Genomic DNA, 14,851 nt, shown 5'->3' with positions numbered 1-14,851 from the left:
TTTTGTTGCAGTCCCTTGATGACTTTTTCCTCCACGTAAAAAAGTTTTGTTGTATCCGCTAGCACAAATACACTCAATGAAAAAGGTTGAAATATATATAATTCATAAAAGCCTCCAACAGTTGATTTCATAAATGTAAATGTAACTGTTAAGTCATAAATTTCAGGTCAGCTAATTCTTATTTTCATCTTTCTCTTTCTAATGAGATGTCAACATTGGAAATTACTCACAGAATGTACTAACTCAGCCAGTTGACACCAGCATTTCTTCCTTCAGACAATTTGAACCCCTTTGCAAATTTCATCAGCCAGAAGCATTTAATAATGAAATGGTAACATTTCAAAATCTGACAGAAGGCTTATCTTATACAGAGGAGCCAGAATTCCAACGTCATGTGTATAATTATGCAGAAGACACCAATATACAGGAAGATTCATTTAAGGAAGAAAATCCAAAGGGAACTAGCACTTCCACAAATAAAGATCAACTTGTTCTTAAGTGTGTCAGACAACCTCCTAGAAGGCCACCTCTAATCCACTGCAGTGGAGAGATGCTGAAATTCATGGAAATGTCACTGGCTAATAGTACTGCCATGGAATCTTCACTCAACCCTAGTCAACCTCAAGTCTTCTTGTGTGAGGAAAATTTACACAGTGATGTTGAACAAGCACTTTATAAGGAGAATAGCTTTAACCTGCTTGATCTGAGAGTTAATTATAAAACAGAGGAGGTAAGATTTTTAATGGTTAGTACAGCCTGTAGGGTATTAAAGGATGTGTTTTTAAAAAACAAACAAAAAACACTGTATGTAATCTGAGATTTTTGTAAGTAGTGCTAAATCATCTGATCAGCATGAGGGACATTGCTTCTCTGGGGAAAATGCCTTCTGAGATCTTACTCAATTTAGAAACAATTTTTTCTAATAAAATCAAGTACATACTTGGGGATTAGTTCTACCAAATGATAATTTCTTTGAGGGTCAGGGCTCTGTCTTAGTTATCCTTTTATGCACCCTAGCATCTGCATGATGCCTTGAATATACTAAGCTTTTATATTTGGTGAATCATATTGATTGGAACTCAGAGTTTACAGTAAGGAAAAGGTTAGAAGAGCAAGAAGTACCGAGGTATTAATTAAATTATTTGACAAGAAAAGTTTATGGTTTTTCTATCATGTGGGATTTCTACTGACAAGCAAAAAATGTTTATCTTTCTACAAAAGTGAAAACATTAATTTGTCTTTGAATTGTTGATTCTGGGTATGTAGTATCCTAGGAGCACTGAAGATGCCAACAGTATAAAGTCTATGTACGCTCTGAATAAAAAAATAAAAAATTTAAGAATTTGTGTGGGCAAATAGATAACAATCCAAGAATAGCATAACCAATGCCTCATCATTGTGAGTTTGGTGAGAAAGCTATGGCTGTTGTGTATCATTTACAAGTATAAGCAGGTTTTTTGTTCATTTATTTGGAAGGAGCATTTAAAAGAGAACTTTATTTACCTGTTTTGAGTTCTGGAAAAGAACATTTTAAAAAGCAGTTTAATTAGGGTTTTTCAAGATTGTTCCTTCCTATTTCCCATTGCATTTAGCCATTCAGTCAGTCAATAAAAACTTTCAGGCATCTATCATGTCTTAGGCCCTGTGCTATGTGTTGGTTATAAAATGGCTGAAAAAGAAAACCCAAACCAAAAGGATGTGGGTTTTGTCCTCGTGAAAAGAACACCCTAGTAGAGGAGATAGACTTAAATAATCACATAAGTAAATGTAAACCTTCAACTGTGGTAAGTGCTGTGAATAAAAGTTACATATAAATTGTATATAATGTTATATAAAATTACATATAAACTTGCAACTATGATAGGTGCTATGACTAAAAGTAAGATGGGAGTCTTCCTGTCCTGGTCGGGGAGTTTGGGTAGGGCTTCCCTGAAGTGTAGTGGTAATTGAGCTCAGCTCTGAAGGATGAGTGGGAGTAGTTAGGTAACAGTGGGTGGGAGAGCATTCCATGCAGAAGTAACAACAAGTGCAAAAACCCTGTGGCTGCAGGGAGCATGGTACCTTCATTCATGGATCTGAAGGAAGCTTAATGTTGCTGGGTTGGAGGGGGAAGAGAGATGTTGTTGATGAGGATGGAAAGGTAACATGGATTAGATATCAAGGTCAATATCAGGACCTTGTAGGCCTCAGTAAGGATAGTTGTCTTTATCTCAGAACAATGAAAAAAACACTAAATATAAGGTTCCAGTATCCCTAAATTCTAGAAAGTTATTTAGCCCACCCCTTCAGAGATCTTTTACTGGGTTGTTACGTCATGTTCATTTCAGTGTTTTCTTACTACAACTTACTGTCCTTTTTTAAACCCCCCAAACTGTATTGTAGGCAGAAAGTCAATCATGAGGTATGTTCATCTGACTTTCTAATGTTCACAGGAGTCATAGCATAGTGAGGTAATGGTTTAATGAGGAATAAAAAAGTCTTTATTCAAAAGAGGCCTCACAAGAGAGTGTCGTCCACATCATGGTGGATTGAGCCCTTCAATCTACAACTAGTAAAACATCCACAACTCAACAAACATGCATCTGCTGAACATACCAGGGTGCTGGAGAATTCCACGCAGCTGTACATCTAAAGGAGGGTGGACTGGAATGCATAGAGGAGGCAGAACCGGGGGAACAGTGGAGGTGGTGCCTGCAATCCTGGTCCCCCAGCCATGGTGGCTGAGCCCACGGCCTCAGAGAACCCAGTAGCAGCAGGAGAGGCGGCACACGTGACTCAAGCCTCCTGGCCACAGTAGCACTAGCCAACCATAGGTGACTAGGCAGCAGTGGCAGTGGGGCCCACAACCTCATCTCTCCAGCTGCAGAAGCACCCATAACTCTGCCCCCCCACATCCAGCCCGCAATGGCAGCACCCACGAACTTGACACCACCAGGCACGACAGGGTGCCCATGATCCCCACTGTCTTCCCCTCCCCCCATGTTGGCAGAGCCTGCGACTCAGGGGATCTTGGATGTGGCAGAAGCGCCCACCACCGTCCCAGTGCCCCAGCAGCAGCAGCAGCAGCAAGGCACCAACCACCCTAGAGGCACAAGCAGCAATAGCAAGGGCACAAGCAGCAATAGCAAGGGCACCTGTCAGAGGCCATGGAGGGTGGAAAGTGCCAGCTCTCAAATGTAACCAGAGGTAGCACAGGTAAGAGAAACCAAAAACTTGTGTTATGTGTGCCACCTGCTGGAAAACAAAAGAAAGACCTCTAATTGCTAACCTATTGAATCATTAGAATCAAGAGAGGGAAAAAAACTTTATCTAAAGAAGAAAGGTATTTGCTACTTCAGATGCACTGGCAGAGGAGCAACTCATCAAGCACCAAGGAAGAGAAGAGCCACAGTAACACTGTATCGCAAAAAGAAAATGATAATTCTTCAGAAACCAAACTTAAAGTCATGGCATATTGAGATCTAACTGATAGAGAATTCAAAATAGCTGCCATAAAGAAACCCAAGGAGCTATGAGAAAATCAGGCAGTTCAATGAGCTAAGGAATCAAATTAATTAACAGAAGGAATATTTTACCAGAATATTGAAACTCTAAAAAAGAATCAAATTCTGGAGCTGAAGGACTTAATAAACAAGATGAAGAATGCATTAGAAAGCCTTGGAAATAGAGCAGACCCTATGGAAGACAGGATTAGCGAGCTTGAGGATAGAAATCTAGAAATGATACAGGTAGAAAAAGAGAGTTAGTCTTTAAAAAATAAGGAAATTCTATGAGATCTATACAACTCTTTCAGGAGGGACAACAGTAGGGTAATGGGTTATCCCAGAAGAAGAAGAGTTGAAGAAGGGAGCAGGGAGTTTACCTAAAGAAAGAATAGCTGAGTGACTACCCTGATGGTTCAGTGGTTAAGACTCTGACCTTCCACTGCAGGGGGCATGGGTTTGATCCCTACTCAGGGAACTAAGATCCCACATGCTGTTCAGGGCGGTCAAAAAATAAATTAAAAAAATATATATATATATACACCCGTGGGCCTTTTCCCTTTGGGAAAAGGCACAGGGGGGAGAAAGATGGCGGCTACACAGGTACTTACTTTATTACTGTTCTTTAAAGTAAACTCCAGTGTTTTGTGCATGCTTCTGTATATAAGGTATATGTCACAATAAAACAAAAATAAGTGGAAAAAAAATAAGATGATGTCTTCAAGTGAATAGGAAGTTCAAAGAACACTTCAAGTTAATTTTCTTTACCTGGCTTAATTTTCTTGGAGATAAAATAAAGATTTTTCAGTTTTCAAAATATTAATCATGACCAAATTGTGATGACAACAGAGATTTATAATTGGAGCATGACTCTTTGAATTTTTGCTCATTTTAATTCTAAAATTAACTGCTATAAAGAGCCCTGTTGGAATAAAGATTTTTTCAGAAAAAAATAAAAATAAAGATTACTGAAACCAACAGCATATCAGGGATGTAAAAAGATTAAGGTTTAAAAAATAATAATAATAGCTGAGAATTTTCCAAGCCTGAGGAAGGAACTGTACATACAAATCCATGAAGCCAAGAGAACATCTAATCACCTCATTGCAAAAAGGTCTTCTCTAAGACACATTATATTAAAACTGTCAAAAGTCAATGACAAAGAGGTACTAAATACAATGTGATACCCTGGATTGGATCTTGGAACAGAAAAAGGACATTAGTGGGAAAACTGGTAAAATCTAGAGTTTAGTTAATAGCAATGCATTTGTGTTGTTTTGTTTTAATTTTAACAATGTGCCATGGTATATAACATGTTAACATTAAGGGAAACTAATACAAATTTTATCAAAAATACAAAAAAAAAAGAGTCAATGGCAAAGAATTTTAAAGGCAACTAGGGAAAAAAGGATGGTTACCTACAAAGGAACCCCCACTAGGCTCTCAGCAGATTTTTCAGCTGAAACTCTATAGGCCAGGAGGGAGTGGAATAACATACTCAAAATACTGAAAGATTAAAAACTGTCAGCCAAAAATACTTATCCAGCAAAGTTATTATTCACATATGAAGGAGAAATAAAGGGTTTCTCAGACAAAAGCTGAAGGAGTTCATCAACACTAGACGTGCTTTACAAGAGATGTTGAAAGGAGCTCTTATGCCAAAAACAAAAAGGAAAAGTACACAAAATTTCGAGTAAGGTGATAAATAGAATCAGAAAATTGCAACTCTATGTTAGAATAGATTGTTAACACTGTAATATAGCAGAAATATCAAGGGAGAAAAAAAGCAGAAAAAATAACGATACCTACTTCAATTTGGTAACAGACTCACAACATAAATAAGGATAATTTGAGACAACAAAAACAAGAGGGGAAGAGGAAAAGGACAGAACCTGTATAGGCAAATGAAGATAAGATGCTATCAGCAGAAAAAAGACTGTCTTATCTATGAGATGTTTTATACAAACCTCATGGTAACCACAAAACATAAATCTAGAGCAAATACATGAAACATAAAAAAGAGGAACATCATAGAAAACCACCAAAAAAAAAAAATAGACAAAAACACAAAAAAGAAACAGTGGAGATAGAGAGCAATCAGAAAACAAAAGATAAAATGGCAGTACCAAGTCCTCATCTGTCAATAATCATCCTAAAAGTAAATGGATTTAATTCACCAATCAAAAGACATAGAGTGTTTGGATGGATTAAAAGACAAGACCCTCCTCCCACAAAAAATATATATATGAAAAACAAGACCCAACTATATACTCCCTCCAGGAGACTCACCTCAGCTTTAAAGATAAACAGGCTCAAAATGAAGGGATGGAAGATGATACTCCAAGCAAATGGGAGCTAAAAGAAAGTGTATCTATATTCATATCTGACAAAATAGACTCCAAGCCAAAAAAGGTAACAAGAGACAAAGATGGACATATAAAAATAATAAAGGGGACAATTCATGAAGAAGATGTAACATTTATTAATAGGTATGCACCTAACATAGGAGCACCAAAATATATAAAGCAATTATTAATGGACCTAAGGGAGAAATTGACAGCAACACAATAATAGTAGGGGACTTTAACACCCACTTACACCAATGGATAGATCATCCAGACAGAAAGTCAACAAAGAAACATCAGCCTTAAATGAAACATTAGACCAGAGGTATTTGATAAATTTGTACAGAACATGCTGTCTAAATGCAACAAAGTACACATTCTCAAGTGCACATGAAGTTTTAGCAAGGATACACCATATGTTGGTACAAAGAAAGTCTCAATAAATGGAAGAAGATTGAAATCATATCGAGCACAATGGTGTATAAAACTAGGAATCAACTAGGAGAAGAAAGCTGGAAAAATCACAGATAATGTTCATGACTGAACAACATGCTATGAACAACTATTGGGTCAATGAAGAAATCAACAGAGAAATAAAAAGTTACCTGAAGACAAATGAAGATAAAAATACTACATATAGGGATGCAGCTCTTAAAAGAAGTTTATAGCAATGCAGGCCTACCTCAAGACAAAAGAAAAATCTCAGGGAATTCCCTGGCGGTCCAGTGTTTAGGACTCCATGCTTTCATTGCAGAGGGCATGGGTTTGATCTCGGGTTCAATCTCTGGTTCGGGAACTAAGATCCCACAAGCTGCACGGTGCAGCCAAAAAAAGAAAGAAAGAAAAAAGCCCTCAAACAATCCAAACTTACACGTAAAGGAACAAGAAAAAGAAGAACAAACAAAGCCCAAAGTCAGTAGAAGGAAAAAAATAATAAAGATCAGAGTGGAAGTAAATGAAATAGACTAAAAAGACAATGGAAAAGATCAATGAAACTAAGAGCTGGTTCTTTGAAAAGATAAACAAAATTGACAAACCTTTAGCTAGACTCACTAAGAAAAAAAGAGAGAGCACTCTGCTAAATAAAATCAGAAACAAAAGAGACTATTAACAGCAGATATCACAGAAATACAAATGATTATAAGAGAATACTAAGAACAGCTATACATCAGCAACCTAGGAGACATGGACAAATCCTTAGAATCATACAACCTTCGAAGACGAATCAAGAAGAAATAGAAGGACTTCCCTGGTGGTACAGTGGTTGGGAGTCCGCCTGCCAATGCAGGGGACATGGGTTTGATACCTGGTCTGGGAGGGTCCCACATGCTGTGGAGCATCTAAGCTATGAGCCACAGTGCTGAGCCTGCACTCTGGAGCCCGCGATTCACAACTGCTGAGCCTGCATGCCACAACTACTGAAGCCCGCACACCTAGAGCCCAAGCTTTGCAACAGGAGAAGCCACTGCAGTGAGGGGCCCGCACACCGCAGCAAAGAGTGGCCCCTGCTCGCCGCCCCTAGAGAAAGCCTGTGTGCAGCAACGAAGACCCAATGCAGCCAAAAAATAATAAAAATAAATAAATTTTTAAAAAAGGAACTAGAAAATCTGAATAGACAAATCACTAGTAAAGAGATTGAAACAGTAATCAAAACCTTCCCCCCCAAAAAAGTTCAGGACCAGGTGGCTTCACTGATATATTCTATTAAACATTCAAAGAAGATTTAATACCTATTCTTCTCAAACTCTTCAAAAAACTTGAAGAGGAGAGAACATTTCTTAACTCAATCTATGAGGCCAACATTACTCTGATAACAAAGTCAGACAAAGACAGCACACAGAAAAAGAAATTGCAAGCCAATATTTTTGATGAACATAGATGCAAAAATCCTCAACAAAATATTAGCAAACCAAATACAACAATACAGGAAAAGAATCATACACCATGATCAAGTGGGATTTATTCCAGGGATGCAAGGATGGTTCAACATCTGCAAATCAATCAATGTGATACATCACATTAGCAAAATGGAGGATAAAAACTGTATGATCATCTCAATAGATGCAGACAAGCATTTAACAACATTCAACCCCCACTTATGATAAAAACTCTCAATAAAATTACTATAGAAGGAACATACCTCCATATAATAAAAGCTATATAAACCCACAGCTAACATCATACTCAAATTTGAAAACCTGAAAGCTATCCCCCTAAAATCAGGAACAAGATGAGAATGCACACTCTTGCCACTCTTATTCAACATAATATTGGAAATCCTAGCCAGAGCAATTAGGCAAGAAAAAGAAACGAAAAGCATTCAAATTGGAAAGGAAGAAGTAAAACTCTCACTATTTGCAAATTACATGATTTTATAGATAGAAAATTCTAAAGACTTCACAAAAAAACCTGTCAAATAATAAATGAATACAGTTGCAGGGTACAAAACCAACATACAAAAATCTGTGGTGTACCTATATATGCTAACAATCAGCTAGCAGAGAGGGAAATTAAGAAAATCTCATTTACAATTGCAACAAAAAGATTAACTACCTAGGAATAAATTTAACCAAGGAGGTGAAAGATCTGTACACTGAAAACTATGACATTGTTGAAAAAGACTGAAGAAGACATAAATGGAAAGATGCTCCATGCTAATAGAGTAGAAAAATTAACATTTACCTACAACAATCTACATATTCAATGCCTATTATTCAGTTCCTATCAAATATTCAGTCCCTATTAAATCCCAAGGATATTTATACAGAAATAGATCAAACAATTCTAAAATTTATGTGGAATCCCAAAAGACCCCAAAGAAACAAAGCAATCCTAAGAAAAAAGAACAAAGGTAGAGGTATCACACTCCCAGATTTCAAACTATATTACAAAGCTATAGTAATCAAAACGGCATGATATTGGCAGAAAAATAGTTACATAGATCAATGGAACAGAATCCAGAGCCCAGAAATAAACCCACACATGTATGGACAATTAATTTATAACAAAGGAGTGAAGAATGTACAATAGAGAAACAATAGTCTCTTCAATAAATGGTGTTGGGGGCTTCCCTGGTGGCGCAGTGGTTGAGAGTCCACCTGCCGATGCAGGGGACGCGGGTTCATGCCCCGGTCCGGGAAGATCCCACATGCCGCAGAGTGGCTGGGCCAGTGAGCCATGGCCGCTGAGCCTGCGCGTCCAGAGCCTGTGCTCCACAATGGGAGAGGCCACAACAGTGAGAGGCCTGCATACCGCAAAAAAATAAAAATAAAAATAAATGGTGTTGGGAAAACTGAATGGCCACATGCAAAAAAAAGAAAAAAAGAAACCACTATGTCACACCATACACAAAACTCAAAATGCATTAAAGACTTGAATGCTAAACCTGAAACCATAAAACTTGTAGAACAAATCATAGGCAGTATACTTCTTGACATTGGCCTTAGCAATATCTTTCTGGATATGTGTCCTCAGGCAAGGGAAACAAAAGCAAAAACAAACAAATGGGACCTCATCAAACTAAAAAGCTTTTGCACAGTGAAGGAAACTATCCACAAAATACAAAGACAACCTGACGAATGGGAGAAGATATTTGCAAATCATATATCCAATAAGGGGTTAATATGCAAAATATATACAGAGCTCATACAACTCAACAACAAAAAAATCCAATTAAAAAATGGGCAGAGAAGCTGAATAGACATTTTTCCAAAGAAGATGTGCAGGTGGCCAACAGGCACATGAAAAGATGCTCAACATTGTTAATTGTTAGAGAAATGCAAATCAAAACCACAACAAGGTTATCACCTCACACCAGTCAGAATGGCCATCATCAAAAAGTCTACAAATAATAAATGCTGGAGAGATATGGCCCAGCAATCCCACCACTGGGCATATACCCAGAGAAAACCATAATTCAAAAAGACACATGCACCCCAATGGTCATTGCAGCACTATTTACAATAGCAAGGTCATGGAAGCAACCTAAATGCCCATCGACAGACGAATGGATAAAGAAGATATGGTACATAGATACAATGGAATATTACTCAGCCATAAAAAGGAACGAAACTGGGTCATTTGTAGAGATGTGGATGGATCTAGAGACTGTCATACAGAGTGAAGTTAGTCAGAAAGAGAAAAACAAATATCGTATATTAACGCACATATGTGGAACCTAGAAAAATGGTACAGGTGAACTGGTTTGCAGGGCAGAAATTGAGACACAGATGTAGAGAGCAAACATATGGACACCAAGGGGGAAAGTGGTGGGGGTGGGGTGGTGGGATGAACTGGGTGATTGGGATTGACATGTATACACTGATGTGCATAAAATGGATGACTAATAAGAACCTGCTGTACAAAAAAATAAATAAAATTCAAAAAACAAATGCTGGAGAGGATGTGGAGAAAAGGGAACCCTCCTATACTGTTGGTGGGAATGTAAATTGGTGCAGCCACTATGGAAAACAGTATGAAGATTCCTCAAAAATAAAGAATAAAACTACCATACGGTCCAGCTAGTCCACTTCTGGGTATTTACCCAAAGAATACGAAAACACTAATTTGAAAAGAGATATGCACCCCTATGTTCATCACAGCATTATTTACAATAACCAAGATATGGAAGCAACCTAAGTGCCTGTGAATGGATGAATGGATAAAGAGAATGTTTTACATGTTTACAATAGAATATTACTGTCATATAAACAAGATGAAATCTTGCCATGTGCAGCAACATGGATGGGTGGATCTTGAGGGTGTTATGCTAAGTGAAGTAAGTCAGATGGGGAAAGACAAATATATGATTTCACTCATACATGGAAAAAACTCAAAATAAATGAACAGAATAAGTGAAATGGGTAAAGGGGATGAACTGTATGGTGATGAATGGAAACTAAATATTTGGTGGTGAGTATGCTGTAGGGTATACAGAAGTAGAAATATAATGTTGTACACATGAAACGTACATAATGTTATAAACCAGTGTTACCTCAATAGAAAATAAACTTTTAAAAAAGACTTTGCAGACTAAGGTGATGGACAAATCTGTTTTAATTCAGTTGAAGTCAAAGAAAGTTATATGTATTCAGAAAAGTTTGTGTCATAGAAAATGGTGAGAGTACCCAAGTTTAATTTTTCCTCTGTAAAAGTAAGTGTAATATATATCTCTATCATATACCTACTGTTTGTGCTCTGCTGTGCTATTAGGTGCTGTACATACATTCAGCAATCAATACTTAAGTATTTTTTTAATTAGACATCAGTATTGGAAGTAGATGTTGTCATTGTTATTTTAGAACAGAGAATACCAAACTAGGGATCTTGGATTCAAGGCCAGACCTCAAAGCTCATGACCTTTCTACTCTTTCATACTTATTTTATTTACTATAATTTACAGATTGCACATTCTTCAAAAGGAATACAGAATTCTACGGATATTCCTGAGATGTCAGTCAGGCACCAAAAGGAAGTCGCAGTGGAGGGGAGGGAGAGTCCAGAGATTGTCTCAACTTGGTCTCCGACAGGCATTTCTTGGAGTGGTGGAGCATCTTGGGAGGACTGCATGACACCCGACAGAGAGCAGAGCTTGGAAAGCTCACAGCCTCTGGAAGAGGACATGGCTTTAAACGAAGTCCTACGAAAATTAAAGCATACTAACAAAGAGCAGCAAACTCTGATCCAAGACCTACAGCGTCGTAACATGTATTTAGAGAAGAAGGTTGAAGAACTGCAGAAGAAGACAACTAAAGAGCACGTGTTCGTGGACATCATCAATAAGCTAAAGGAGAATGTTGAAGAATTAATTGAAGACAAATACAGAGTAATGCTAGAGAAGAATGATACACAGAAGACATTGCAGAATTTGCATGAGATTTTAGTTAACACCCAAAAACATCTTCAGGAATCCAGGAATGAAAAGGAAACCTTACAGCTAGAGTTTAAGAAGATCAAGGGCAATTATGTTAGTCTACAGGAAAGGTACATGACTGAAATGCAACAAAAAAATAAAGCTGCAAATCAGTGCATGGAGATGGACAGAGCCTTAAGCAAGAAAGAAGAAGAGGTAGAGAGGCTGCAGCAACTCAAAGGAGACCTGGAAAAGGCCACCACTTCTGCTCTGGACTTGTTGAAAAAGGAAAAAGAGACCCGAGAACAAGAGTTCCTGTCTTTACAGGAGGAATTTCAGAAACGTGAAAAGGAAAACCTGGATGAAAGACAGAAACTGAAATCTAGACTTGAGAAATTGGTCGCTCAAGTTCAAAATTTGCAGTTCATATCCGACAATGAAAAGGCTAAGAATACAGAACTCCAGCAGCAGATCAACAAAGTAAAAAATGAAAACTCAAAACTTCAGCAGCAGGTTGCAAGGAGTGAGGAGCAAAATTATGTTCCTCAATGTGAGACAGCTCAACTCAAGGAGAACTTAGAGGAAGGAACAGAGTCAGATATGGCAAAGGTATTATCACAAATTCAGAATCTCTAATGCAGAATTTCAGGAGTTTCTAGTAGTCTTCTGATGCATATTTGGGCATGGCCCATATACAAATTTGTTGGTAGAGAGTCATTAACAAAAAAGAGAGAAAGGAAAATGCACCACAGGTTTGGAGAAGTTTCTTTGGTTCTTGGGTACTCACATTAAACAACAGCCATTCCTGGCTTCTTGTGATTATTTTGGTAGTGGTGAAAATTAATGTGGGAATTTTGTGGGTTCCTATGACCAATCATCCGGAGCATCCTTTGAGAAAAGAATTTTCTAAGTGGGGGTCGCAGTCTTTTCATACCACATCTACCTATTCAACAAACTAAATAATTCAATTGAATATTTGGTTTACAAGGTAAAACAAACCTGTATTGTATCACATAGTAATTTTGTAACGTTATAAACATTTTTATTGAGATGTAGTTGACATATAACATTATATTAGTTTCAGGTATACAACATAAAGATTTGATATTTGTATAGCAAAATGATCATCATGATATATCTACTTAACATTCATTAAAAACGACATGAGAGCCTCATATCAATGTGTTTGGAAAGGCTGTAATTTTGTATTTGCAGTTCAAATGGCTTTTTTGGCAGACAGCCTAGAAGCATGGCCTGGTAGTGATAATCTTCACAAGCCGGAGCATATCTGTTCTATTTCAGTTTTGTAGGCCTGCCGTAAAGTATTTATAGTATGCAATCTTATTAACTCTGACTACTTAGAAAGAAGGCTAATCTAAACTACAAAAATGTATGTTTATTTTTATATTTGTCGTAATAACTTAGGCTGAGCTGAGCTGTTGCTTGAAGATGTCCTTAGGGGACTCTCTTTCATGAATCTGTAATCAGTATAAGTATTGCTTGCAAGTAAATAATTCTATTATTTTTAATGACTCAGAAAAATATTGTTCTCTTACTAAAAAATTCTCTCTGTGATCTTTTCTCCAGAAAGAAGGAAGGACTATCTAAGCCAGTGTGGTTCTCAAACTTTAGCATTCATCAGCATCAGCTGTGAAAATGCAGATTGCTGGGGTCCACCCAGATTTTCTGATTCAGTAGGTGTGCAGTGGGGCCTGAGAATGTGCATTTCTAAGAAGATTCTGGATCTCACTGATGCTTCTGGTCCAGGGATCACACTTTGAGAACCACTAACCTAAACAAAGATGACCTTTAGTTTAGCTGTTAGTCAAATCATGGCAAGTTTTGAATTAGTAAATGCTGAGTAAATTACTGTAACTGTGCAGAAGTTTATCCAGTATACAATTTTTTTCTTGAGCTTTCTTCTTTAAAAAGCAATGAAGTTCCTTGTTCTATCTTGACTAATCAATTTCTTTACTCTGCTTTTAGTTTTGCTTTTCATTACCTTTAGGTCCATTTTCCCAAAGTGTGTTCTGGGAGTATCTTTGAGGTCAAAAGCATTTTCATGGTAATAAGTATGAAGACATTAATGCCTTTTTCACTCTCATTCTTTCACAAGTGTACAGTGGAGTTTTCCAGAAGCTATGTGACATGTGGTGGTGTAATTGCTTTTCAGGGCTGATGGAATGTGGGAAGCACATATGAGAATCCAGCTATCATCTATTAAGCTAGCATTAAAAATATTTGCAAAAAGTGTAAACACTGCCACTCTTTTCACTAATTTTTCATTTTGGAAAATGTGCCAACTTTGTATTAAATTGTTACTTACATTGACACATAATAGATTTATTGTTATTTGAATTAGTAAACAAATATTTTTGAATGTTCTCAGTTGTAATTTCAATACAATAAATATTGATATAACTGATAAATATTGTAATTTCTAATACAATAAGTATTGATAGTTATAACCTAGTAAACAAAAAGTTTTGGGGATCCTCATTAATTTTTAAGAGTATGAAGGCATCCTGAGAATCAAAAAGTTTGAGAACCACTGCTCTGAGTTTTTAAGAGTGGTATTTTATTCAGCATTTTACCTAAAAAGTAATCCAGATTCTTTGTCTTTATTGTGACAAATCTGAATTGTGTACATGTAGGATGCAAAGATGATACATTCTAATTTGTTCCTGAATCACTCACCTTGTGAAGGAGAGAGCCCGAATCCCCCAGACGTGAAGAGAACTTCACAGCTGACTTCCAAAATTCGCAGTCTTCTGGCTCTGATGGTACGACTTCTCATGTGCCAGGTAATTATAAAAAATCATATTTTTTACTGGGAGAAGAAATATCAAGGTTGGACAATTAAGTTGTGAAAGAAAAAAAATGGAAGTACAAATACAGATCTTTAAACCAACCAATCAGCCCTTCCTTCTTCCCACTGCTTCTTTCTTCAACACCTAATTCCCACAAATCTATAGTAAGATAATATGATAAGATTAAAAAAATAAAAACTTGAGGCAAAACCCTTCCCTCAGTGCTTTCCACATTTCAGGAAAACTTCCTCAGAGTAATAGTCTTGTGCTTCAGGGCAGCCTGTGATGAGAGATTGTTCACACAAATGAGCTGTTTACCCGATCTAAAAATACAGCTTTGGGGCAGGGGTCGGGCAGTGCAGA

At 37.2% G+C, this 14,851-nt stretch overlaps 1 protein-coding gene across 5 annotated transcripts in view; it reads left to right on the top strand.

The window, feature by feature from the left end:
- CAGE1 (cancer antigen 1) overlaps positions 1-14,851 on the top strand; it is a 50,818-nt gene that overhangs the window by 3,750 nt on the left and 32,217 nt on the right. For 4 of the 5 annotated variants that reach the window (XM_067751934.1, XM_067751932.1, XM_067751933.1 and 1 more), the window contains exons 2-4: positions 207-730; positions 11,229-12,287; positions 14,333-14,482. In XM_067751934.1, the coding sequence (XP_067608035.1) occupies positions 207-730; positions 11,229-12,287; positions 14,333-14,482 (1,733 nt within the window). The remainder of the gene's footprint in view (positions 1-206; positions 731-11,228; positions 12,288-14,332; positions 14,483-14,851) is intronic. The other variant, XM_067751935.1, reaches the window with a different exon arrangement.

Source organism: Pseudorca crassidens, chromosome 10 (genome assembly GCF_039906515.1).
Source record: "Pseudorca crassidens isolate mPseCra1 chromosome 10, mPseCra1.hap1, whole genome shotgun sequence".
Classification (NCBI taxonomy): Eukaryota; Metazoa; Chordata; class Mammalia; order Artiodactyla; family Delphinidae; genus Pseudorca; species Pseudorca crassidens.
The sequence above is the reverse complement of the archived record's forward strand: the minus strand, read 5'-3'. Positions and strand labels throughout refer to the sequence as shown.